The sequence below is a fragment of the Polyodon spathula genome, chromosome 19 (assembly GCF_017654505.1).
Source record: "Polyodon spathula isolate WHYD16114869_AA chromosome 19, ASM1765450v1, whole genome shotgun sequence".
Lineage (NCBI taxonomy): Eukaryota > Metazoa > Chordata > Actinopteri > Acipenseriformes > Polyodontidae > Polyodon > Polyodon spathula.
Genome location: NC_054552.1, coordinates 4,869,613 through 4,896,360, shown reverse-complemented (window position 1 = coordinate 4,896,360; position 26,748 = coordinate 4,869,613). Strand labels below are relative to the sequence as shown.

The window sequence follows — 26,748 nt, the reverse complement described above, 5'->3', positions numbered from 1 at the left end:
TTGTTTGATAATGAATGGACTGGATTAGTAAATTGTATCTCACTGTAAATCTCCAGGAGCACATTCAGATTTCCTTGAAAATGTCAGATAGACCCCCTGATGTCACTTTGCTAGATTTGAAAGAAGCCAAACAATTTGAAATGAACTGCGAGATGGATTTTGACACTGATAATAATTTTTCTGATTCACAGGTAAATTCTTGTTTTTGTTGTGTATGTATTTATCTTGAATAAAGTAATACAGAATGGGATGATATTAAAATCATGCAGATTTAAAATATATATAATATATATATATATATATATATATATATATATATATATATTATATATATATATATATATTTAAGATATTTAGACTGTTTCATTTTGCCACTTACAGAAAGTACATAAAACCAATTATAAATAATTAATTTTGAATATACTTCAAAATACTGATAAATTAATTTCCCTTACTTACACTTTAGTTACTACATGTATGCACTATGCATTTATGTGATGGTAGGATAACCAAATTATTGCCTCTGACAGTCTAAACAAAATGCATACAATACTGGTATAATACAACAATGTTACTACACCTGCAAAAATAATATCCATTGTATTTAATTATATTTTATGCTAAAAGAATCAACAAGAAAGCTTGCATACATACTGGCATAAGAATATTTACATTCTGCTCCGATATTCTTTTATGTGTTTTCTTTTTTTTTTTATAAATTTTTTTTTTATAAATTAGACATGTAACAGTCCAAGACTGACAAGGTTTATATTTTATAATTCTGAAACTATTTGCACTGCAGATGATGAACTTCAGGAATAGAGAAGATCGTGAAGAAGCTGAGCCTTGTGCCTTGTACAATATTCAGGATTCTGCAGATACCATTATTTCTGTCCAACTTTTAGAATTTAAAACAAGTGTAGTAGAAGTTGTAGAGGAACTACGCATTCGAAGGGTAAGATTGTCATAAAAATTTGTATTTTTTTGTTGTTTTAATTGCATATAACCACATTTTATATTAAACAATCAAAAATGAAACTAGAAAATGGTACTTTATATAGACATCCATATGTTAATCACACAGACCCCCCCCCCACTCACACCCCATCGACACTCTTACAAGTTTTTTCAGTTTTCCAAAAAGCTGTGGTATAGAATAAGTACAATTACATGAAATTAAATTAATTCCTTCTTTTTAATTGGTTTCCCACTTTGTGCTTTTCTGTTTGCCAAGGTACTCTGGGAGGTGTATAGAAATGAGATCTCTATGTGTAACTATTTGGCAGAGTCATGAGAAACACAAGAATGTAATTTCGTAGGAGGTGGATTATGAGTTTTTAGAAGATGGTAAAAGAACCTAGCAGCAGTTTTTTGGTTATCTGGACATAAGCCAGCTGTAGTCAGACTGCACATCAGTTAAGGGTCATGAAGCAGGGACCTGACCAATTCCCAACCTGGCTTGTAAAACAGCAGCCTGGAGCAACCACTTTAAAAGTGGCATGACACTTTTTAAAGGTTATAACAAAAAAATAAACTATGGAATTACCGCTTTTATTGTTATGATCATGTTACCATAAAAAATACTTAAATCATTGTTTTCCTCAGGCACACAATAAAAATAAACACTTTGGACTTTATTTAATTACTCGTTAGTTGTTAAAGTAGGAGAGAGTATCTGACCCTTTGTTGTTTTTTGTTGAACAGAACAACATACATTTTGCCAGATAATACTTTATTAGTCAGTATGTGTTAGTTTTTCTTAATAAAATCGTAACTTTTATTAATGTTTTGTTGTTAAATGATTGTATAGTGTGTTTTGTTAAAATGTTTGATTGCAGTATGTGTTTCTTAAGTCTTTCTTAGTAACACATGATATGTGCAAACATGATAAAAGAAAGTCTAGTTCATAAAATCAGCAACTATAAACGCAACAGGTACACAGCAGCACTTAGACTAATGTTTGCAAATCCCAGGGTACCCACCAGTATGACATTGTGGTGCTTTATTTTTACTTGTTACAAGTGGAAATGCACAATTAGTTTTTTATAGAAAGGTATTATCGTATTATCAATGATGGCCTTGTAACTTTCGTTTTATCATTGTCATTAAAGATATAGCACAGCCTTTGCTCCTAATGATTTATTGGTCTTACTACCTTTAATGACCTTTTTTTACAGGGCAAACAAGTATTAATTGTTTCATTTCAAACTGTTAACTGCTTTATCTAGTGTGCATTTCTTCTGGAATTTGCCATGCTAGTGGCACGCTTTAATGGCAACTTATAAATAAACTGCACAGGACAACTCCTACATCCATATAAAAAGTCACAAGATGTATAAAGTAATTGACTTTTACCTACCTTTGGGGAGTGAAGGAGGATAAGGATGATTCTGTGCTAATATCAAACCACTAATGTATTATCATTTCACAGAGTAGCTGATTTAACACAGTTCTATTAAAATATGAATTATTGTTCCTTTTTTCAATTTATTATAGAACAGTACAGTTGATAGTATTTAAACAATGAGAAAGTTGCAATTATTTATTGTTATTGCATCTGAACTAACAGTACATATTGAGAACAGTGAAATTAATTTCTTATTGGCTTTGCAATTAATACTGACTATAAATACATGATTAACAGAAAGGACTATCTTTTTTTTTCTCTCTGAATGATGGTGAACGATCCTAACTATTAATTATGAATGTAAATTAGTTTAATCATTAAAAACAGTCTTATGGTTAAGCATTACATTTTAGACATTGTTGGTCAAAGTCAGTAAAAGTTAGAAAACCACAATTCTATCATAAAATAATTAAAGCCACACTAAGTATTAGCTTTACTCTTATGGGGTTAATTGTGTAATAATAGTGTATTCCACTGATTCTTTCTCTTTTATTTAGGATGCAGAAATACGATTTGAAGAACAGATTAATAGACTTGTGGTGGAAAAACAAGAATTAGAATGGCAGAAGGTATGCATTCATTAACCTCAGTAAAGTTAGTCAGTTCATATGTCAGTCCATCTCTTGCATGCTAATATACATACTGTAACTGTATTTAACCTTCTAATGAACACAAGCTTGTATTTACCACCCTACGAAAGCCCAACAACTCTACCAAGATGTCCATGTTTTATGGTGCTTGCAAGCAGGAAAGGGTGAATGCCTTGGCAAATTTATTTCTTGGGTGTCATTTGAATGCAGTAACGTTACTGAGGACCTGTTTCCAGACATATGTGTAGGTTGTCTGTAATGTTCGTGGTGTTATTGTGTGGTGTTTTTAAATTTTAAATACATACAGTATAATAGTTTTGTTTTTTTCATGCAGGAATCCCTTCAGCATCAATCAGAGACTTTAACGATCCAACATACTGAAGCTCTGAGTGTTCTTAAAAAACAGGTAATTCACATTCATAATTATTCTTTAAAACATTGAAGACAGAAGAATGATGAACAAACTGCTAAAATGTACATAATATATTGTTTGACATTTGTTCACACACACGCATGCACTCACGCACGCACGCACATTTTTCTGTTATTTCTTTCCAAAAATGGTCTTAAAAATGTCAATAAAATTAGTTTCAGGCAAGAATCAGAGGCATTGAAGAAGAAAAGGTACAGTGAACTTTAATACAGTATTTGTGATAAAACTGTACATTTGTGGTTTTCAGGACATTAATACAATTAGGCAGAGGATTGTTCATATATGAATCCCCTTGACAACAAAAGAGGTGGTATAATTCATATATTATATTTTACAAATTGGTATTATATTCCTACATTGATCAACCATTTTAGATCACATAGTAAATATATGGTGTTTTTATAGGTCTATGGCTAAAATGCTGTCTTTGTCATGGCACAGTTTATTTAAATTAGTTTCCTAATTATATTATAGTGTAGTGAAGCAGATGGAAGTCTCATGAGAGACTTAGGGAAGATGGCGATGAAGCTATTTATGAGTTATTAATATGTATCAATAAACACTTGTTTATATGAACTATAAACAAGTGATTTATTAATAAGATTTATCAAAAACACCACATATATAAGTATACTTGTTTTCATTGTTTTATTATTGTTCGAAGGGCAAATACCAACTAAATGCAGATTTAAAAGAAAAAGAGATCAATGGACTTAAGGAAGAACTGAAATCATTACAAGTAAGTGATTGAAATAGATTGTGGCTGACTTTGTTATACTTGCAATAACAAAAAAAGTGTTTTTTATGATGTCAGCCTGTTTATTTGTATATCCGTTTTAAGGTTCTTATTACATACAAATAAGTTTGTCATCTTAATTATTGCAATACCAACTTGTTAATACTGGGTGTATCTTCAAAGACTTAGAAATACCTTCTCGTAGCTGACCTTTTGTGCGGGGCCTGTAGGGATTTGTTTTGCCTTGTTCAATCTGTGACATTGCACAGGTGATGTATAGGGTATCCCATGCTCTGCTGCACATGATACATTGACCGAATGGAGCAATACAGAGTCTTCTGGCCTTTCCTAAGTAAGATAATGGAATTTTTACATTAAGCTGTATTAAAGTGTATAGAGATGACACAATGTGATGCATGCCAGCACTTATGAGGTCATAACACCCAGCCCAAGAATTATAGTTGCTGTTCCAGTCAATGATTCCATGGCTGATGTTAGTTTTAAAGACACTGGGAGATGGTATTCCATAGTTACTTCTGCTGCCTATTTTTGTGTTGCATGAAAAACATTAAAAGGTAGTCAGTGTATTTTATACTATTTAATTAAATTGTTTTGCTAGTTTTCCTTTAAACTTGTGCAACTCTTTCTTGTTAAGATTGTTAGCTAGTCAGTCACCTAATGGAAGTCAACATTTAGAAGAGAACATCCAAACCTATGTTAAGAATTGCTACTTACTCAAATCTGTGCAGTGAAATACAACCGAAATTAATTGAAAGAAGTATAGGTCCTGAATGAGAAAGTCTGTTGGGAAGTATATTTACACAAGAACTTACTGCAGTGTTTTATTTTACAGTTGTTCAGGTACAGTTTGCAAAAGAAACTAAGTGAATTGGTAAGGACTCTTAATTACATACTTTGTTGACAGAGTAGAGTGGGTGTTATAAGAGTTATACAAAGCGAACAAGAAAGGAGATGGCTCCATCAGTAGGAACTGATAGGGAATATATGAGTCTAGGACCTCAAGTAGGGCAGAAAACAAATACTAGTGTCAGTCACATCATTTCTACACTGTAAAAGAAATGTGTTGAAAACAACACATGGAAATTACACAGAAATTTTGTATAATGTCTTATATAGTGCAAAAAGCATAATGCATAATATAAATTACATTGTATATATGTAAATAAATTACTGTAGTTGTTTACATGTCATAAAATGCTCAAATACCACTGTTTATTTAAAGATTCATTAATGCAGAAATATGTAAGCAATAATTGTGACAGTAGGAAAAAACTAACATTTCTCAAAAATAAATTTGTATTGGAAAGCCTTTGTATTGATAAAGTAACAGCTGAGTTGTATGTTACAGGAGCAAAAGCTGCAGTTGCAGACACAAGCTAAAGATAATCACTTGATTCAGTTAAGTGAAGTTGAGAAACGGTACGCTGCCATCACACGTCAATGTGGAATGATAAGACAAGCTCATGAGAAGCTAGAACAGAATGGTATGTAAATATTTTTTAAAAGCTTTACTGTGACAATTATTTAATGAGATAACTTAACGGAATACAAATTTAAAGCAAATATGCAAAAAAATCTTATAAAAATATTTAAACTTTGCCTGTAAGAAATACAGATTCTAAAATTGTAATGACAGGTAGTAATAGCATTTTTGTCTATTTATCTATTTATCTATCTATCTATAGAAAGAGTACTATTATTACTTTCATTCATGTTTCCAAAAATAATTTATGTATTCAAATATTCAATAACAACACAAAATAAATAAACAAACATATTACTGTATGTAAAGTATTGTAACTGTTTAATGAAACATGTGTGAATGTATTTCTATAGATAGATAGATAAAACAGTCTGGAATTGATTGTAAAGTTTTGGCATTCTTGTAATTTAGAATATTACGTTTAATTATTAATTTTATTTTGGTTAACCTTGCAATTGCCTATTAAATATATCTAGCAGAATCTTAAACTGTCTCAAGACCAGATAAAGAGCAGCGAAATCCTTTATTTGGCGATCTTATGTTATAGCATGTTACATAAACATAATATTTATATAGCTTTGAATTTGTGTAAACCTATTTATCAGTTGTTTTTAAACTGTATTATCATTATTTATGAAATGGAGCAATATAGTTTAGGTTGTCCAGGCTGCTGGTGCTAATTTAAAATAGCAAAAAAGATATGAAGCATGGGGGTCTGGAAAATGGGGTCTGGAAAATGATGCACTTTGTCTCACCTTTTTTTTTTTTTTTTTTAAATGTATAACAGAAAAATATTCCGAAATTCATTCTTTTTTCAGTATATAGAGAATTCATAATTGTTATCTGTTTTATAAGGATTATGTATGCACTGTTGAATAAAACAGGAAGACTGTAGACTTATCTACTTAGGATTATTTCAAGCCAAATTATATATTAGGTTGTGGGTAATTATTAGTAAAAATAATTACCATATTCCTTCGAATTTAAGACACACTTTTTGAACAATTTTTTGCCTCTCAAAAATAGCCTGCATCTTAAATTCAAGTACAGTATAGTGATACGTGTATTAAAATCGCCACAAAAAAAAAAACACGACTACCCGAGTACACAAGCAGCAACATAACTTACTGCCGAGAAAAGACTACCTAAAACGTTACTGCCCAATCTTGAATCATCCATGACATACAGGCAGCCAATTTCAAAGAAGCGTCATTAGCTTCATGAGGTATTCAAAGAGAAGCTTTTACAATATCAGCATTTGTGACAAACAGTACAGGCTTGGACAGATCAGAAATGCTGATCAGACTCCTGTATTTTTCAACATGCCAAGCAATACCACTGTTCACAAATTGGGAGAAAAACAGGTGTGAGTAATGAGAAGTTGCACATAACTGTAACTCTGTGTGATAGCAGATGGCTGCAACCTGCCTCCATATGCATAATTGAGGTTGTATCTTTGTAAATGCATATTATTTGATGTTTTATTTTTTCCTCAAATTGAGGATTGGAAATTTGGGCTGCATCTTAAATTCGAAGTAATGTGGTAACTATGACATATACACTAACCTTCAAATTGAAATACAAAGTTTTGTCATTTTAAGACCAAACTATTTTGTAAACTGGACTAATGGTAATGTTTGTTAGTGGTGCTCCATAAAGTTTAATGAAGCTCATTGAAAAGTCTCTATACAAATAGAAAAATGTTCAGTGTTTTGTCTTTTCACATCAAACTGAAGTGATACTAATAATTTAGTGTAAAGGTTATCTTTAACCCACGGCTTGGGAAATACAGGATTAGTGCCAAGATATTAAACAAGGACTTTAAAATGAAACACTGGGTGTTGAAAGTGATAAGCCTCAGTTTCGCATGAATTCACGTAATATTTACATTTAAAATGTTTAGTTCTGAACAGCAGTGGCTTAGATGTTAAATGTAGAATTAGTAGAGTAATGTAGCAAATTGTATCTGTTTATAACTGATACACAGTTATGTAATCTGAATTATTTTTGACTAAATAATTGTTTTATAAAATATATTTTTTTACATTTTTGTTTTTCTCAAAAACACTGTGGATACTTGTAAATACTTGAAAACAAGAACATTTCGCGACAAAGGAATGTTTGCTAATTTTTAATGTACTGTGAAATATATTATTCATACATGTGCCTTACATTAAAAGAAAAAGAAGCGCAAACATTTATTACAGCAAAAATGGACCTTGAAGGCCATTAGCAAAATTAAGTTGCCAGAAAAAAATCCAGTTTTACAGTAGTTCTACATTTAACTCAAGCTATTCCTGAAGTTTAGTGTGTTTCTGTACCATTCTGGGAAGTGCATCATCTTTGAATACTGAAATATACAAGTTTATTGGTAATAGTTTATAATCCATGTACTTTTTGAACTACTTACTATTAAAAAAAAAATCTTTCATACAGTGGAAGAGGCAACAAGGCTAAATAAGAAGCTAATGGTTGTGAATAAAAACCAACAAGCCTGCATAAGAAACCTAAAGCAGGTAAATACACAAGATTTATTGGAACAGCTGATTCTCACAATCCAGTAAATATGTTGAGCTAGTGTGAATCCCTCTTTAAGAATATAACAAAGATGTTTCCAGGTATTCATGGAAATACATAGAAAAAGAGAGGTTTGTCAAATTAGGAACACATGCTATATGTAGCACATACATGTGTGTAAAAAGACTGTCCCCCACATGAGTGGTTAATTTGTTATGACATCCCTGATATGAATTGTTTTTTTTAATATATAAAAGCTGAATATACCTGTTGAAAGTCAGTTTCAGTCTCAGCAAAAAGGATCTTATGGACTTTGATAGAGGGCTGATAATAGGTGCTTTGGTGGTAGGTCCTTCCATATCTAGACAGCACAAGTTACTGGTGGTTCATAAAACATATGATTACAGAGTTGGTTTTAGATTTCTATACCAGTTTCCTGGAGGTGGTAATTATTGAGTCGCATAGAATCAGCACCACTCTACCCAGTATTTTGGCAGGTTTTTCTATTTATAGTCAACCTCTGTATGCAAATGATTAATCATGAATATGCTAAAAATAAATTAGTTTAAAGTCCAATACTTTATTCATAAGATTCTATTACATGTATCATTTACATTTTATACTGTAATGTGATTTTGACAAGAAGAGTTGAAGATGAGTTGGAATTCCTGTTTTATGAAGAAAAGTTAAACAGACCAGATAATACTATTACACAATAAAACATGCTTAATTCACTATGATGGCATCATAAAGGATTCTTGATACTATCTATGAGCAGCATTCATAACCAAAGGAGAGAGGGATATGAAACAGACAACACTGAACTAGGGAGAGAGGGGTGGGGGAGAAACTTGATGTTCAATAAGTTGTCATTAAAGGAGATCAAAGCCTGTATTGTCTATTTTGCTACACCTTCAATCTTTAATAGCATTTGAAAAGTTGATAATTTACACAAATGAAGCCTATTTCATGAAATTACAAGACATTTAACAGCAATTCGTTGTTTTCAAATACCCAACTCTAATAATATAGAATGATACTTTTCACTTTCTTGATAAACATTGCAAGTGTGGGCTTAGACTTTGTCAGGTGGCTTTACTGCTTTTTTTTTACAGTTTAGTAAATCATACTAGAGTATGCAATATCTAAACTGTGTTGCTTGTGTTAAGGACATTGAAAAACTAAATAGAAAGTTGATAAGTTCCAAAGTCAGTTCTGTGTGCAAACTGGGAGAAGAAAGCAACAATCGAACAGAAAAGGAGCAACAGCTTCAACAACTTCAACACAAACATCAAATGGTAAAGTGCTAAAACATTATTCATATCATATGTGTAGTATCTGCAAATTAAGGTCACTGATAAAGCATATTATTAAAATATTAAAAAGCCAGTGGTGTCTGTTGTGGAGTTAGTTTATACTCATGCTCAAAATTAATGAATCTACATAACAATGTAATATATTTTCATCTATTTAATGTCTTTAATGAAGGAGACAGAAATGAACAAAAGGCTTGATAAAGAGTTCTCCATCATAAGAACAGAAAAACAGGTAAAAAAAAAAGGATATTATTGTTTTTAAATAAACAAATCTTTTGTTGTTTATTTTTTTCCCCTGTGCTTTCTTGCTGATATGTAAGACTTGGTATCTTTATGTTCAAAATGACTTTGTTACATTATTGTTTTAAATGGGACAAATGTAAAAAGTACACTTATTGCAAGGTGACATGTCATAAACACTTATACAAACTCTTATTGTTTGCTGTTTGCGTTTAGGAGGTTCTGAACTCCCTGCAGCATACCCAACAGCTGCTCCAGCGGCAGACTGCGGTGGTCAGCAGAGTAGAAGCAGAGTTGAATGCACTACAAGAGAAATATCAGGTATTCATTTGTCTGTGGCTGTCTCAGATAATAAAGAAATGTGTTATTTTATTGGCAGAAGCTGTTCTACAGGCTCATATAGGGCTTGTTTATTTTACCGTACTTTAGTTTCTGGATTTTCAAAGCTTGTTTTAAAAAGGCAAACTAATTTACTAAATAATAATTTTTTGTTTGTTTTCATTTGGTACTCAGACTTATGTACTGGAATGCATCAATATTACTTACTTCACCCTACCCTTTGCAGTTTTCTCCTTTTAAATAGTTTTTTTTTTTCCCCCCCTGCAGGATAGTTTGGTAAAACTGCTAAAACAAAGTATTTTTTTCTATCCTTAAAAAGGTGTAGAAAATGACAGATTGCTAATATGTTCACACTTTAAAACAGGTATCTGTCATGCTGAAATAATGTTAATTAAGGGTTACTGAAACTTACTGTATTATGAAGAGTATGCTCTACATGTTGTGTAAACCACATTGTTTTTCGGTGTTTCGTCGAATGAACATAAAACCCAATCATCTTTTTTTGTCTGTTAAAAGGTGTTTACATTTGTGTGGCCTTAAATCATCCTAAGTGTTAACTTAAAATGTGAAAGTGCACAATTATCTTTTATCATACTTTTTGAATCCAAGAACACAGTAAAGAATAGAGATTTATTTTCCACCTCTAAAATGCATGTAGTAGTTTCAACACAATTATTTCAATTAATCATCATGACAGTAAATCTGACATTGAGGAAACCCAGACAAGCAAGAAGCACATCTTTGGGTAAATACCAGTAATCCAGAAGTGTACTGTAGAGTTTAATAGGGTATCTTTCTATCAAGCAAAGATGAAGAACTGATTTAAGACATTGACACAGCTAACTTGATGACAAAAAGGAAAACAGGTCATGAAATATTTAATGAAACTATGAAGCTGTCAATCAGAATGTAGTTAATCAAGTTTTATTGTAAGATAAACTGTTTGGTGTAAGATTACCCTACAGCCCAGAAAGTGATTGGGTATTAGGAATAAACAATTTAGTCTTTTAATGTACAGCTATAGAATAAAACAAAGAATGAAAGATATTCAACACATGAGAAGCGGACCAGTGATAATGTTGTGCTACTGCTAATAGGAGGTAAGAAAGTGGGGTTTCATGCCATGTGTACCACTACTTTAAGATTAATTCTTAACGAAACCCAACAAAAGTTATCATGAAAGGCTCGAAACATCTGCCATTATTGTTTGCCTTCTAAGTTGGCTGCTGCATCAACATGCCAATCTATGACCTTTTGTACTTTAACGTGTGTTTAATGGCTAGTTAAATACTTATTTGACAAGGGCAAATCCTTTGCTCTTCAGTAGTTTCAGTCCTCTTTGTTAAGCACCTTAAGATACTTGTACATGGAAGGTGCTGTAGAACAGAATTGTTTCATATATAACAAAATAATATTAGTGGAAACACTAGTTTTGCTAATACATTTCTAAAATGTTTATGAATATTGAAATAAATGATGTAAGACAGTTTTATGGTAGTATGTAAGTGTGCATTCCATTGTATATCAGGTAATATTATTGCACATTGATGGCCTGAACTGCAACTGAATAATAGCAAATGCTTTTATTCCCCCTTTGAAGCCATTTCTTCTTCAGGCCCTCCTACGGGTTTGTGTTCGCTGAATTAAATACACATTTTTGCTAATTTATGAAAATGATTGTCAAGATGACACATCCTTACTGATTTGTATGGGTTTCTTGCCATGTTAAGACTCAAATGTCCAAGTAAAATAAACACATTAAAATTAATTATTTTTATATTAATAATTTCTTGGGTAATTAATTTTATTGCAGGTCCTTGAAAGAGACAATACACTTCTCAGAGAGAAGACCAAAGAAAAGGAAGACCGATTTCTACACCTAACAGAGGAACATGACAAATTTAAAACAAACTGGAGAAAAGAGGTATAAACATTCAGGGATATAATCAAAAGTGGATTGCAGGTTATACTGTAAATCTATTACAAAAGGGAAGTAATCCTCAACTTATTTTATCATGTTTTACTATTCTTTATTTTAAAAACAAATGCTTAATGCAATTAAAAGGAGTTTGTCTGTAAATGTACAGTACTTATCTGTATAATATGTATGTCTTTATAAACCAGGAGGAGACGTTACATGAGAAAATCCTTGTTGCAAATAATGAGTTTAAATTAATAAAAGAAGCTTATGATCATCTCCGTGAGCAGAACAGTCTGTTAGAAACATGCAGGGTTCAGCAAGCAGAACAAATACAACAGTTAGAGGTAAATATCTACATATTTAATCATTTGGTACTAAATTCAGTAAAATCTTTTTATACCAGCCATAAAATTGAAGTGCTACCTATAGACACATATACATATACATGTATACCAGGGTGTTGTTGATTGGATGTTTTTATTTATTTATTTATTTTTGTATGTTAGGTATACAGAAATTATAAATAGTGTGACCTTTTATTAGGTATGATTAGGAAACAAAGAAGGCACATTCAGTGTCACATAATCATCCATGCAGTATATAAAGTCTTTAATACTGTTTCAATTCTAAAATTGTATGTGAAGCTACACTTTTGGCCATAGCTGTAGACATTGACAGGCTAGGACTTAAAATGAACTTGGTACATTTTGCTAGTGTAGACAGAACTGACTTAGAGGAATTAGGTCAGATAACCCCAAAAAGTGAATATTATTTCAAACACATTGTTTAGATAAATGAACCTGATAAAGTACTTGTTACAATGTGTTCATTCTTTCACTAGAGTACTTTAAAAACAGAGCACTGCAAGGCTGGTGAGGATCTAAACAAAGAAAATAGCAGAATATCCTTTGCAATTACCAGTGAGTTACACACTCAAGAAGAAAAGACATGTCAAGGGAAGGCCGATCATACAGAGAAAGTTGAAAAGAAAAATAACAAAACAGAAGACACAACCAGTACTGCTTTTGTTAAAGAAATTTCCCCTGGTAAGAATAGGGAGTTAGACTAATAATCGTGTTTCACTTTTTGTGTTGTTTAAATCATCCTATCTGAATGTGCATAATAATGTGCAATAGTTAATTTTGTATCTGTTTAGTATTCCATTTTGTGTGTGCTTAATTATTGTTTGCTGTATTACTGTTTCAGCACATCTGGATATATGTCTAATAACCAGCATATTTTTTTCATGTGGGACTGTTAGCAAGCCTAAGCAAGGTGATTTGTTAAAAACATTTTTATTCTGGTCAGGTCAGGTCCTGTTTGGTTGTGACCATGAGTCCCAAAACAGTAATTAATGGTGATTAAGAACACATCGTGGGGTAATAAACTGATAAAAAAAAAAGTCATGCAATACATAGCTTATAAATTATTCATTTCATGCCAAGCAAGACTTCAGCATTTATTTTAAATAATGTAGATTAAGATAACACAATAATAGTTACATGTTGTTATTGAATGTTGCACGTATAATTCATATCAGCCAGTATTTTCCATTCTTAAAAATGGTTAAATAGCAAGATACTTTACTTATTCTCCAAAACTTGTATTTTATATACACAGATAAGTGTACAGATGTTAGTTTGAAGGAGCCAGAGAAGACTGTGAATGATGAACTTCCAAAAACAGACTACTGTGTGGTTATCAATGTGCAGACTGCTGATGTTTATGCTTTTGGAAGCAAAGACACAGAGGGAGCTGAAAACACTTGCTTCAAAGTAGACATTGCGAGTCCAACTCGCAAGCCACAAGGAAGTCCTGATACCTTGGCAGAAGTCCCAGTTAAAGGAAAGATGCTTTCAGACAGTGTTGATGCATTAGGTGTCTCTAGTGCAGATACAGGTCAGCAGACAGACTCCAGCAAACATAAATCTGGTATGGGTGAAAGCCATATAGTTTATAATATGTTTGATAAGACCTTTACCACCACCATAGAATGCTGCAAAAGTGACTTTATTAGTGAGCTATCCAACCCTGAAGACAAGCCTGTTTCCAGCATTGAGTGTAACACAGTAAATGAAGAACTGAAGAATAGTAAGCAGGAACAGACTGAGTGTAGCCCTGAATCCATGTCCCAGACCACAGCTAGAAGTGATAAAGACAAGCAAAAATGTAGTTTAAAGGAGCTAAATTGTTGTCATATAGTAGATGAAGGCACTGAAATGGTATGCCATTTAATACAAACAAACCAGCAAAACCCAGAAGGAATGTGTTCAGTCTCTGCTGTTCTTCCTGCTTCTAGCATCCCTTCAACAGCAGACTCTGAGGAACAAAGAGGTTTTACTAATAGTGGTAATAATATGTGTAATGCTGATAAAGGAGACGGTGCAAGTAGTCGCACATTCCCACACAACAGATTTCTAAAGGAGAAAAACAATTATACAGACACACAGAGCAAGTGCCGACTAACTGTACCCCATAACATTTCCCAGAACAGTAACCTAACTGCCAACACTGAAACCATCAATCTATCTGAAGAAAACACACCGTATCTAAATCAGTATATTATCAAAGAGGATGCCCCTGAAACAAAACACAATTCACCTGACAATACAGCTCTGGTGCTGAGTAATACTGTACCTAAAACATCTGCGCCAAACACTTCATATCAAAACAATCTTATTGTAAAAGAGGATACCACTGTAATAGAGCATGTATCATCAAGCAATACTAGTGTAGCACTGAGCAACAAGCAGGACATTGAAATGATACACACCTCTGAAAACTGTGACACTTCCATTGCCAAGGCCGTAATGCATCACAGCCGTGAAGATAATGAAGTTGAATATTCCAAACATATTGAGGAAAACAACCCATTTGCAAGTGTCAATAAAGGAGATAAAGTTGAAGCTCTCAAACATGGAAGCAGCTCAAACAAGGATAAATGCAACAATGGTTCTCCAAATGAATGTCGTGAAGAAAAAACAATAAAACCAGCTTTTACCGTAAGTGCATCGCATGTTTCAATAAACAAAAACGTTAGGTCAGCATTTGATTTAGGGCCTTTAAGAAAGAAAGATGTGCATAGGCCAGTGTCTTGGAAATACACAGATTTTCCTTATGCTCCAAAAGCAAATCAAGAAAGAATTGATACAAACAGGTCCTCAACTCCTCTGATTCCACATTTTCTTAAAAGAAAACAAGATTCTTCAGACAGTCAAGATCTTCCTTCATCCTCTACATTGTCAAAGCCACTTTTGGATGATAATGTAAGAAAACATTATAGGACAGGTAAGAAGATTGTATTGATGTTTAATATAAAGAAAATATAGCTAAGATTACCAAAAAACATTTAAAAAGTTAAACTTTAGCTAGATACATTTATCATGCGTGTCCTTTTAGACACCGATTCCATGTTTGTAATGCACCCAAATAGTTGCAAAGCTCTTGAATTCAACAGCAGTTCTTTTATCAATAGAGTAACACTGACTGAATTAAGTTATACTGATGAAATGGGGAGGAGATATGGAATTTGACTAGGATTTCATAACTTGGTATTCTTAAAGATGTTTATAGTTATAGATTAAGTTATTCAAACATTAATTCTAGCATTGGTCTTAACTTTAAAGTTTTTTTTCATAGCTATCATTAATATATCAGAAATATATATTTTATTACTAAATTAACATTTATATATTACAGTACATATGTGAGTAAAAATAAAGTTGTTTTTATTTTTTTTAAACTAAACAGCTGTAGATCTTGAGATCATAAACCAGACATTCAATGGCTGAAAAACTAGCATCCATGGAATTATGCATCTTGGCTTGTTCTTGTGCAGTTGTTACAATTTCCTTTATGCCACTCAGATTCCCCTGCTATTAAAATAGTTCCTGACATGTTGAATACATCCAGTGCCAGTGTTCATCTTTGCCACAAGAGAGATCCTACAGAGGAATGGAATGCAATAGCACAGACTTTTTGTGAATTCTCTTCCACAGAACATGTAAGTCAACTAAACAATATTACAGAAAAGACCACAATGACTAATTCCATAGATATGTGTAGCACTGCACACATCTGAATGCTTTAAGACCCCTTCAATTTCCAAAAAAATATCAAGGGGCAAGGTGGTACCATTTTTCACAATTAAGGTTGATAAAGAACAGCGGGAAATAGTCACATCATATAAATCAAAGAGATGGTGTCCAGCACTTTCGGGAGGTTGGAGGAAGGAGGCGACAGCTTACTGTGTATCCCATTGAACGCATTCATTTTCTTAGAATATTTATTAAACTCTTCCTGAAATAATTGTTGGCAATGATTATTAAAAATAATCTCAAGCATTTTATTGCAGTCAATTAAATATGTAGTATTACAAGTAATGGACCCTGGATCAAAGGTGTACTATGTAAAATGTTCTATCAAACCACGCACCATGATTTTAATTTGTGAGTTTAACCTTATAATTTAAAACAGTTTTATTGCTGAAGAAAACAACTAGTCTTGACAAGTTTTCACGCCATGATGTGTTACATGCAAATAAACAGGCAATTACTTTGTATATTTTGGGGCTTAAACATATTTTAATAAAGATATTTTAATTAACATATTTTAATAAAGCAAGACAAACATAGAATGCCAGGCTGCTGGTATTACACTCAGCATCCAAATCTGATCTGGCCTAAGTGCTCATATCCTAAATGGACAGCCTTTTCAGTATGATGTTTAACACACCAAATGCTGTAACAGGATGAGGATAGATTAGCTGTGGAAATACATTGACCAAATAACATTCATTAGTCAATGCCTCATAATCTTTCACTCAATTTCACAAATACTTGATGTCAATCTCAGTAGACAATTAGAAACAGGTGCTGCAAACTGAAAGTAATAACTGAAGCACTCTGTTTATATTTTGATATCAACAAGATTGATTTTGGCTCATGCGATCTTGTGTTCTTCAATGATATGTAAAATACGCTGCATATTATGCAAGTTTCAAACAGTTGATCCTGGCAGATTTTTGTGTTATCATCCCTTTTGTTTGTCAAATGCTCATGGATAATGATTTTCACTCCCAGCACTAGGTTGCATTGTATCAAACACTTTATTCTATTTTTGGAAAATGCTGAATAAAAACATTAATTGGACCAGAGCCAGAAACAGAAAAACACCAGGCACATTTATAATGAATGCAGATTCACATGAATGTTGTAAAAGATAGAAAGTTAGAAGTGAAATTGTTAACAAAAGTCTACATTAAGTAAGAATTAATTGTTTATAAGAAAAATATATTCCCAGTAATTTCACAAAATTATAATTTGAATTTCTTTTTGTTTTTTTAGGAGAGTTCACACCTTGCAAAGTTACCAATTCCTTATACAGCTGTACCTTCCCAAGCGGTATCCAGTTCTAAAACTGGTTCAGTAGCAAATCATCTACATGACCCTGTGTTAATTGCACACAACAAACACGAGACTTCCATTTCTGCGTCCGGTTTTGAAAACAATTCGCCAGATGCTGATGAGTGGGATTATCAACAAATCAGTATCAATGATCAGGTCAGCGAAATTGAGAAGTTTTTATGTTTGGAAAGATTAAGACGTACAAGGAAAAGAAAAGTTGATGGAAGCATAAATGAACTGGAGAAAAATGCTACATCGGAACTGTAGTTCATACAGTGTAATTTGTATATGTGTTAAGCTTGTGATAAAACAAAAAAGGCAGCTGTTACTTGTTAGTGTCTTAAGTAAGGATGAATTTGTGTTAAATTTTTCACACATTAGTAAGTGATAGACTCCAGTAATAGAATAAAAATGTACTGCTTGCATAGGATGAATGTCAATAAGGCCTATATTTTGGCCCAGAAAAATTTATAAAAACTGGAGTCTTTACTATACAATAGTCATGTAGCATACTGTCTTTCATAGAACAACAAACAAAACTGTCCACATACATGATATAATACATGTATAATTCTGCATTATTTCATTGTTATTACAGGTGGTGATCACACTTATTCTCAATGTTTTTTCTGTCACAAAAAGCGCTTTAAACAGTAAAGTATAATGCTAGTCCATAAAATGTACTTCCTTAACTATTTGTATTCAAGATGCGAGAATACTTTATTTTCATTGGTATTTCAGAGGCAAAATCCAGGCATTACGGAAACCCACCCTGGTCTCAAGTCTTGAGTGATACATAAAGGAAAAAAAACAAACAAAAAACACAATTGGTTGAAATTTTATTTAAATGTTTTATTTGTTTTACTCAGCTGTCAACAGTTGTAATGTTGACACTTAAACCCTTTGTTAAATACATTTTAGGGGGAAGACGTTTATTGATAATAAAATTGAGTTGAATGGATTTCTGCTTTTCATTTTGAAAATATAAAAACTTCTGAGATTCTATGAAGTGGTGGAGAGGCCAAGAAGGCTGGTTTTCACTGTGCTCAGGTTCTGTTTCCAGAAGTTGAGGCCATCATACAGTTGCTGCCATTGTTGTTTTCCAAATGTTCTGTGTGTACTGTGACTAACAGAAGAACAACAAACAAAAAGGCTGTTACATGGCAAGGAAATTCACATGACATCATTCATTGTGTTAATTATAACTTAACCTGTCAAACTTTTAGTAAAACCACAAAGAATAAAAACAAATTCAAAACAATAGCACACCATTTTCTAAAACATAAAAGACTGCTGCATTGGAAAAGGATCTTGGTAGCCTTGACCCCGGCCACTGAAAAAACACCAAACACATTAGTATTCTTGTCTTGGTGGGGTCATTAAGGGAAGTGTGCTGGAAAAAAGCTGCTTTCATTATACTAGCTAATTACATCCATGCCTAGATTTAATAAAATGATGATAAATTGCCATTATTTAATTGAAAGTGGCCAATATGAACATTACTGTGCTTTCTCGTTAAAGTAGTAACTGATAATTAATAACCCTAAATGAAACGGGGGGGGAAAAAAGCAATACCACACAAAAAAAAAAAACACAAAAAAACCCCCACTTACCTTACAACTACTTTTTGCTGAGTCTGATCAATTTTGCAGTAGACCATCTTTGTTCGAACAGCTACATAAGAAATTAACATTTTAGTTATTGCTAATTCTGACAGACTTAAAATAAAAATCCTGCTCATACATATGGTGCCTTTTATAGAACACTCTTTAAAACAGATTAACCTCTTTAGAAAAAAAAAAATGTGGAAGGAACAGTTATTGTTAACGTAATGAAGATGAAGGCCACTCAGAATTTCTTTGGTTTAAAGCCAATCAACTGGCAATATCCTGTACAGTTCCTTTAACTCCTGCCTACAAATACATCCTGTTTTTAAAGACATTTAAAAAAAAAAAAAAAAAAACACAGCTAAATGTTTCTAGCAAACATGTTCATGATGGAACAGTTAGATAGTACAGTACTTTTAAAGTATTTTAGGTCATGATTTGTGAACAAAAACAAAACGTCCCTGGGGGGGTAGTATGACGGGACTGGCACCCATAATAAAATTATTGGAAAATGGATGAGTGACCATTAAAGTGGTTGGTTTTAAGTAGTATTCCTCTATGAAGTAGTCTGACTACAGAATAAAAAATGGTTAATTTTTTACTGGATGGGAATCATAGAATTAATTGTAGATGTGTGTAAAATGTGAAGACAGATATCAGGTTTGACAGTGCAGTGACAACAGCTTTGTAAAATGAGTGCCCTTATACTGAACGCAGCAGCATATTTAGCTCTCCTTAAGGGGAAACTTAAACATAGGTAGTGTCTTACCATCAATAACAAATGCTTCTACATCATCAGCTCCAATTTGTAGTTCTTGCTGGATAGTATCAAATGAAATTTCTTTGCATTCCACTGCCATTCCCATGAAAGTGAGAAGTCTCATCTTTGCCATATTCTGCTCATGGGACAGACCTGCCACATACAAAATATAAGTGTAGTGTTATTACTACAAAAGTTACAAATAAATACATGAATAAATGTATAAAAGTAGATTGTTACTGTTCTGTAAGAGACATACCAATGCACTAGAAAGTATATATTTAGAGCTAATATATAGCTGCAGTCTACGATAATTAACAAGGTAGATACACCTTGACTAATTTTGTAAAGTTCATTAACAGCAATTATGTCCAGGTTTATCATCTGGCACAGCTTCAACAGAATTTAGCAGGATAAACATAACTCATTTGTACAAGGAACGCCAAGGTGCAACAACCACTAACTGGACTTAATGGGAATATACAAGCAAAAATAATCAATTAGTGCACATTAACCCTAATTAACAAATGCAAATGAGATGCTGATTAACTTTACGCAGCAAAGAGACCGTTGAGAACAGATTAAATGTGAACATATGTTAGGGCGATACAGTTGACAAGACAATGTTGCCTCTGGCCTGACTTGTCAACATCTATAATAAAAAATATATATATATTATAATGCGCGCATCACTGCAAGTTTGCCACTGACAGGTCCTACAAGGCTTTTTAATGTTCTTTTATTTCATACTCACATTTTTACAGTTTTAAATGTAAGCTGCTACATTGTAGTTATTGTTTTATTGCTAAGTGCAATTGATGAGCAATTTCTGATCCAAGTTTTAATAGTTTTACACCCTATTAAATGCAATTTTAAGATGTATATTAAATATAATTAAGGCGTAAAACATATGTATACACTGTATATACTATTTTAACAGATGATACCTGTTTTTAGAATTTGAACAAACTAAATCTGATGGTCTCAGACAAGTATGCAGTATACACACATTAATTAAATATTTGCAAAGCCATGAATTATACAATAAGGGTCTATCATCTTTAGTTAAAACTGAAATTGCGGAGACAGTACAAATTATCTGCTTACAAAATATAGTCTAACAGTTACAAGTAAAACAAATGAAAAAAGACAGTTAATGACAGTATGCAGTTTGTAGAAGGAATCACTCTGAAAGCTAACTTCCGACTGCTGCTTAGGTCAAGATTAAATCAATGTTCATTATTAATATGTCAAAATCTTAATGCTGCAATAAAGAATTCTACATCTTTGAGCAGTTTTAGCAGCGTCACTGACCCTTATCCTGAAAGGGCACAATATGGAAAACGTAATTTTAATACAGATTTGATTATGAACTCGTGCTCCTTTGAAACAGTCAATTACACATCAATGTAGGAGTGCCCAAGTGTTAATTACTACTCCTTTTTATATAGTGTGTAAATAAAGAGGCTGCTGACATTAACATTCCATCATTGTGCCTTGAGGGCCAAAGCAAATGATCCAGTACAGTACGTGCTTTACAAGGTCCGATGCACTCATTCAGCATTAAAATAACAGAGCACTGCCTTTGGAAACAGTAAAGGGGTACCAAGTAGATATATATTGGGTTCACATAATCAGATTTACTTACTTGGCGACATATTAGTTACTTCCATTCCCAACACAATAAAGGTTTCAAGGTGATAAAAAATTTTTTTAAAAGTGACACTGGGAGGCAGATCTGTAAAGTGATCCCCAACAGTACATTTCTCTAAATTAAGATGCATGACTCAAGACAGCAGAAAAGAAGCCATCTGTTCAAGCTCAACCAAACAATAGGACCCAGGGAAATTAAAGTGCTTTCCAAAATGAGCTGTTGTCCTTGTGCCCCTTTACTTTGTGCACAACATTTTTATTCACTCAAAAGATAAGACAATGCAGGCTGCAGTCATTTAATCATAATTATTGCTTTAGACATCCACTCCTGTTCAGTGCTTACCAAGGGAATCGATGAAGTCTTTGTTGTTTTGGTAAAACTTGACGTATGCTGCTAGCTTAGCACTTACAAAGATGGTCAAAAGCTAGTAAAGGAAAGAAAAACAATTGTAATGTATCTGCAGAAAACAAAACAAAAACAACTGTCCTATTTTAATTCATGCAATATTGACATAACCACCCCCTCACATCCACATTCTCCCAAAAAGGTTGGCAGCCAAACTGAAGTGTCAAGCAACTTTTATACAATTGTTTTGAATAAACTGTAGGCAACAGAGTGAGAATGCTTTGTTATAAATGATGTACCACATACTAGCCCTTGTGCAAGATGCAGAGGGAAAATGAAGGCAGTAACTGGCATTTCACACTACTTTTATGCACTGTTGTATATTTTTAACCAGTGGAGAAATACATGTAAACTTCACATGGAAGAACTGACGTTACCATCATTTACAAAACTATTTCAATACAGCAGCGTACTAAAAGTTATTTAAATTATTTAAATTAATTATACTTGCTACACACATCGTGGATAAGTTCCCCTTCTAAGAACCTGACAGGTTTCAGGGCAAGGAGGTGGTCAAAAAGGAAAGTGTTGGGATCCTTTAAAGCACGAACAATACACCTATTAAAAAAAATAATAATAATGCTATCAAATTAAATATCCAGACAGTGAATGGTATGGTCAGTGAATTAAGATTAACGGTTTAAAGTCGCTTTAGATTAGGCACATATCTGATGGTGGTGCAGCAGCCATTGTTTTAGTTTGCAAGGGCTGGTCAATGCAAATCTGAGGCAGTTAGGACAAATCACCTGTGAGCATCAACTCTGGCTTGTGAAGCATTGTCTTCAGTGTAACTCCCCAGCAATTCCACCATGACTTTAGCTGCAGCATCACTGTCACAAAAAAGGGTAACATGGGTTTTAAGCTTCAGATTACTCTGCAATACATTTGTAAGCATAAGTAATAATTAAAATAAGTATTATTTGGACGCAGAGATTTTCTTTAAACTAACATGCACTGTTAACACATTTAAACATCTGTAGTCCTTAAATATTGTTTTTCCTCTTACCATTGTACAACTTTTCATTCCTGCAAATAGTCACAATAATACAGATCCACGCACAAGATGTGTCACAATAAAGAATACCTTTTCTTGCAGTCAATGAGAGCCTCATAAACCAATCTCAGAAGTGTGTGCTTCTTTTCTACAGTGAGGTTCCAGTCTATAATCCATTTCCTGACCTGACCGAACAAAATGACACAGGGTTATTTCTGGAGTTAACTACTATATTTGAATCTGAATTTAGTCATGTTTTGATGCAGATTTTTGTGTAACATATTACTACACATATACACACAACTGTCTCCAATACCATACTATACCATGTCATAAAAACAAAATGGCATAGAAGACAGTTTCACAAATCTAAATCACTCGCAACAATAACGAACATCTTTCCTTAATCAGTTTTATCCTTATGTTTAGAAGCATGCAGTTAGATATCTTAGTACAACTGTTACCTACCTGTTCAAGTTCAGTTGGAATAAATGCAATGGCATTGCAAGTAGCTGCTACCTTGATTAGGCTGCAGTAGACTGTATACCTTACAGAAGTGTTCTCGTCCATGCCATGAAAGAGATTGCTCAGACTGTATAGAAAAAGTTAAGATTTTTAGAACTGGCTGAAAAGAAATCAATAAGCAAAACCAATTTAAACATTATAAATTATAGAAACACAATCAAGACATTTGTCCTGGTACTCACAGCTGCATGCGGAGAGAGGGTCGCTCTCCCTCTCGAAATTTGACCAATTTCTCACAGAGGCTCTCAATTAAAGCTTCTTGCTTTTCAGTCTCAAGGATCAGAAGCAGAGATACAATGCTGTTCATCACACTCTCCACATCTAACAAAAAAAATACATACAAAAATTAGATAGACATACCTGGAATATAACAATCAAAACGAAATCTTCACCGAATTTTGGCTGATTAAAAAGGGTTTGAAAAGTCACATGAGGTTAATGGGTTATAATTTTTAAAAAAGCAAAAAAGAAGTTAACATCCTCCAATTAATTTTCATGTCAGACCAACCTGTTTTGATGGCTGCATTTTGTAATGTGCAAACTGTTCATAAAATGTGTATACTTTCTGTAAACTAACCTTTGTCATCATCCTTGAGACAGACATCACACGCCTCTATAATCTGGGCCAAATCCACATGAAGACCCCCTTCAGAATTCTCTTCTGAAATCTTGGCTCCTTTTGATTCAATGTAGGCACGAAGCTCCAAAACCTAGGAGCAGACACTTGGTTACTTACATGAACGTAATGCAGTACTACTAGTTTATTATGCTTCAGTACAAATATCTATATGTGTCAAACCAGGTATCTGACCAAATGACTGTATAGGTATGCAGAAATTCACCCTAAACCTTATATTTTTGTAGTCATTTGGGTAAAATACCTCTTGACAATGACTTTAACAGTACATAGATACATATTTTAAACACTCACACAACACAGTTTACAACTGAAATATGATGCTCACAGCATGACTAGTGCAATATCAAATGTTAACTGATAAAAATTTATGGCAAATCATTGCACCTTCCAAAATCCATCTGGGAAGTATTAGGTTGCTACCTTAGAGGTAAAAATAAAATAAAATAATAAAAAAAAAAGTCTGTTGGAATGACAATTGTAAATTAATTAGATTTTTTTTTTTTGGTGTACAGTAATACACTCAAATAAATGCTATTGTCCAAAGGTGTGCAACAATGGAGGACTTTCGACCTGCATTTGGCTCAATAAATTCAAAAATAGAGTATGCTCCAGTCTCGATTCAGAGAAGAATCCCGTTTGCAGTCGAGTCTGATCTGTTTTGTGATATGAGCCACGCAGCGACAATGCCAATACGTATTTTTGTATATTCTGTTGACTTTATAGGTCCTTTTGCTCGTGCTTTTCTGTCTCATTACTGCTGACAACATTGTCAACAAAACTGACTGAACAGCTCAGTGAATCTCATGCACTTGGCAACAAAAACCAACAGCTCGGACACATCGTTCCACATTGCCGGCATATCTTCTTATTATTTATTTTGTTTTATTTTGCACTTATTCTGTTAACTAAAAACTGTTCGTCTCTTTCACTGTCAATAGATGCACGATTTTTTATTTATTTATTTTATCAATTACATTCATAAAAATAATGGGGCACGAAAAACCTCGAACCACAGTATGCGTAAATAATTTGGTTACTAAGGTCATATATTTTAAACCATTGGGTTTGCACGTTTTTATATTGCTGTGATCAGAGGTGCTTGTTATGTGCACCCAGATACACTGACTAGAAAAGCCCTCACTGTAGGGCCCGTAATTACAAAGGGTACCAATAATTGATCCCCCCCCCCAAACCCCATAATACAATATTCACTCCCACCCCCCCACCACAGACTGTTTCGAGTTACCGGAGTCGATTTTTACCTGATCCTCCTCGGTAACGTCTATAAAAGCAGGCACACTCATGTTAATATTCAGCAGCCGAATATTCAACTCTTGCAGAAACCACGCCGGTCCACAGCGCTGCTCGCCGGAAACAGGGCACTGACCTCTCTGACAGGCAACAACATACCGCTTCCAGGTTAGCGTGTTTAAAGAGACACGCTTTCATTGTCCTGTGCGGTGAGAGGCAGTGTTTCAGTATATTTAACTAACACAACGCTCATACATTTACATCGAGTGTTTAAAATCGCATTCTTATTTAATGTATTTAGTTATGTATCTGTTTTTATCAAATCTGATCAAACGTTTTATATAGTCTCTGATCTAATAGATATAATATTATATACATCTATATAATATATATATATGAATAATATTATATATTATGTGTAGTGCTACAATGTATAGTCATATATAAAAACAATTATTTGATATATATAGCTTATAATTATATACAGTCATTCTGTATAAAGTAATTTTAATAGCGAATGTTTAAAAGTCACATTAAACAATTTTGATAAACTTAGATCTTGTTATTAAACTTACAGTCATTCTTTTCAACAGATAAATTACATATGCAGTAGATTAAAAGTACATTCTTTATTTTAATTGTTTCAGAATAGATGCACACAAGCACCAAAATAATATTTATCCTGGCTACAGGTATTGAAATAATAAACACGTGTTTATAATTATTTTTAATTCTAAACACACTATTTCCAGAGCATAGCCTTTTCCTTTGTCTGGTTCTCAGTTGATATTATCTTATTACTGAAGGAAGAGGTCAGTTATCATGCGGGTATTCATCAATGTGTATATGCCATTATAAACTCACATTTGTATTACACTTTTTAAATGTCTTATTGGGCTAATAGAAGTAAGATATCTTCACAGTGACAGTATAAGTTGAACAACCTCCTATAAAAAATGTTCTGCATTGAAATACCAATGAGATTATTATTATATCATTAAAGTGGGTGGATTTACAGTGATTTAAAACCATTTCCAGGAAATATGTTTTACTCAACGTCTTTATTTTAAATACTGGAATGAAGTCATTCAGTCCTGGAAATGAATACTTAAAACAAAACTTCTGAACTTTAGTACTTGTCCCTCTAACAAAAAAAAAACTAAACTTGCTGTTTTAAGTGGGCTTAATAGTTGAAAGTGGAACAAAATCATACAGAGAGATGCATGGACAGTGATTAACATTGTGCACAGCTATCTACCACAATGCTGGTGTTAATATCTATTCTTCATCAGCAACAGTGGCATCTTCTCTCTTCATTCCCAGATGAAAGTCTTGTGAACAATTCCAGGTCCTGACCACAACATTCCTGCAAGGTTCTGTGTCCCATCAAGCCAGCCTGTGTGCTCAGACCTGTATCACTTCAAGCCATCCTGTGTGCTCACACATCCTTCATATTGACCAGTCTGTGACATGCTGTAAGCCTCGAGTGGTGTCTGGCCCTACA

The 26,748-nt window shown here is 33.2% G+C and overlaps 2 protein-coding genes across 2 annotated transcripts; one reads left to right on the top strand and one right to left on the bottom strand.

The window, feature by feature from the left end:
• Positions 1-80: 80 nt before the first annotated feature.
• Positions 81-17,675, top strand: LOC121294994 (coiled-coil domain-containing protein 73-like). Its single transcript, XM_041219257.1, has 14 exons — positions 81-191; positions 803-955; positions 2,905-2,976; positions 4,095-4,169; positions 5,536-5,671; positions 8,107-8,186; positions 9,357-9,485; positions 9,960-10,064; positions 11,896-12,006; positions 12,207-12,347; positions 12,845-13,049; positions 13,624-15,291; positions 15,870-16,006; positions 17,349-17,675. The coding sequence occupies exons 1-14, from the start codon at positions 81-83 to the stop codon at positions 17,673-17,675; spliced, it is 3,450 nt and encodes a 1,149-aa protein (XP_041075191.1).
• Positions 17,676-18,239: 564 nt separating this feature from the next.
• LOC121294273 (eukaryotic translation initiation factor 3 subunit M) lies at positions 18,240-25,380 on the bottom strand. Its single transcript, XM_041217838.1, has 11 exons — positions 25,256-25,380; positions 23,931-24,063; positions 23,536-23,674; positions 23,297-23,420; positions 22,919-23,013; positions 22,581-22,664; positions 22,293-22,392; positions 21,772-21,853; positions 19,785-19,928; positions 19,022-19,082; positions 18,240-18,534 (listed from the first exon to the last, which is right to left on the bottom strand). Exons 1-11 carry the CDS (start codon positions 25,295-25,297, stop codon positions 18,411-18,413), a joined length of 1,128 nt encoding a protein of 375 aa, XP_041073772.1. The 5' UTR covers positions 25,298-25,380; the 3' UTR covers positions 18,240-18,410.
• Between the last annotated feature and the right edge of the window lie 1,368 nt (positions 25,381-26,748).

Excerpts from the sequence above, each read along its gene's own strand:
- LOC121294994 (XM_041219257.1), top strand. The coding sequence starts at position 81 with ATGTCAGATAGACCCCCTGATGTCACTTTGCTAGATTTGAAAGAAGCC. Across the intron at positions 15,292-15,869 it reads AAGAAAACATTATAGGACAG|ATTCCCCTGCTATTAAAATA; the intron begins GTAAGAAGATTG and ends TATGCCACTCAG. Across the intron at positions 16,007-17,348 it reads AATTCTCTTCCACAGAACAT|GAGAGTTCACACCTTGCAAA; the intron begins GTAAGTCAACTA and ends TTGTTTTTTTAG.
- LOC121294273 (XM_041217838.1), bottom strand. The coding sequence starts at position 25,297 with ATGAGTGTGCCTGCTTTTATAGACGTTACCGAGGAGGATCAG. Across the intron at positions 23,421-23,535 it reads CCCTCTCTCCGCATGCAGCT|TCTGAGCAATCTCTTTCATG; the intron begins GTGAGTACCAGG and ends TTTTCTATACAG. Across the intron at positions 19,929-21,771 it reads AGACTTCATCGATTCCCTTG|GTCTGTCCCATGAGCAGAAT; the intron begins GTAAGCACTGAA and ends TGTATGTGGCAG.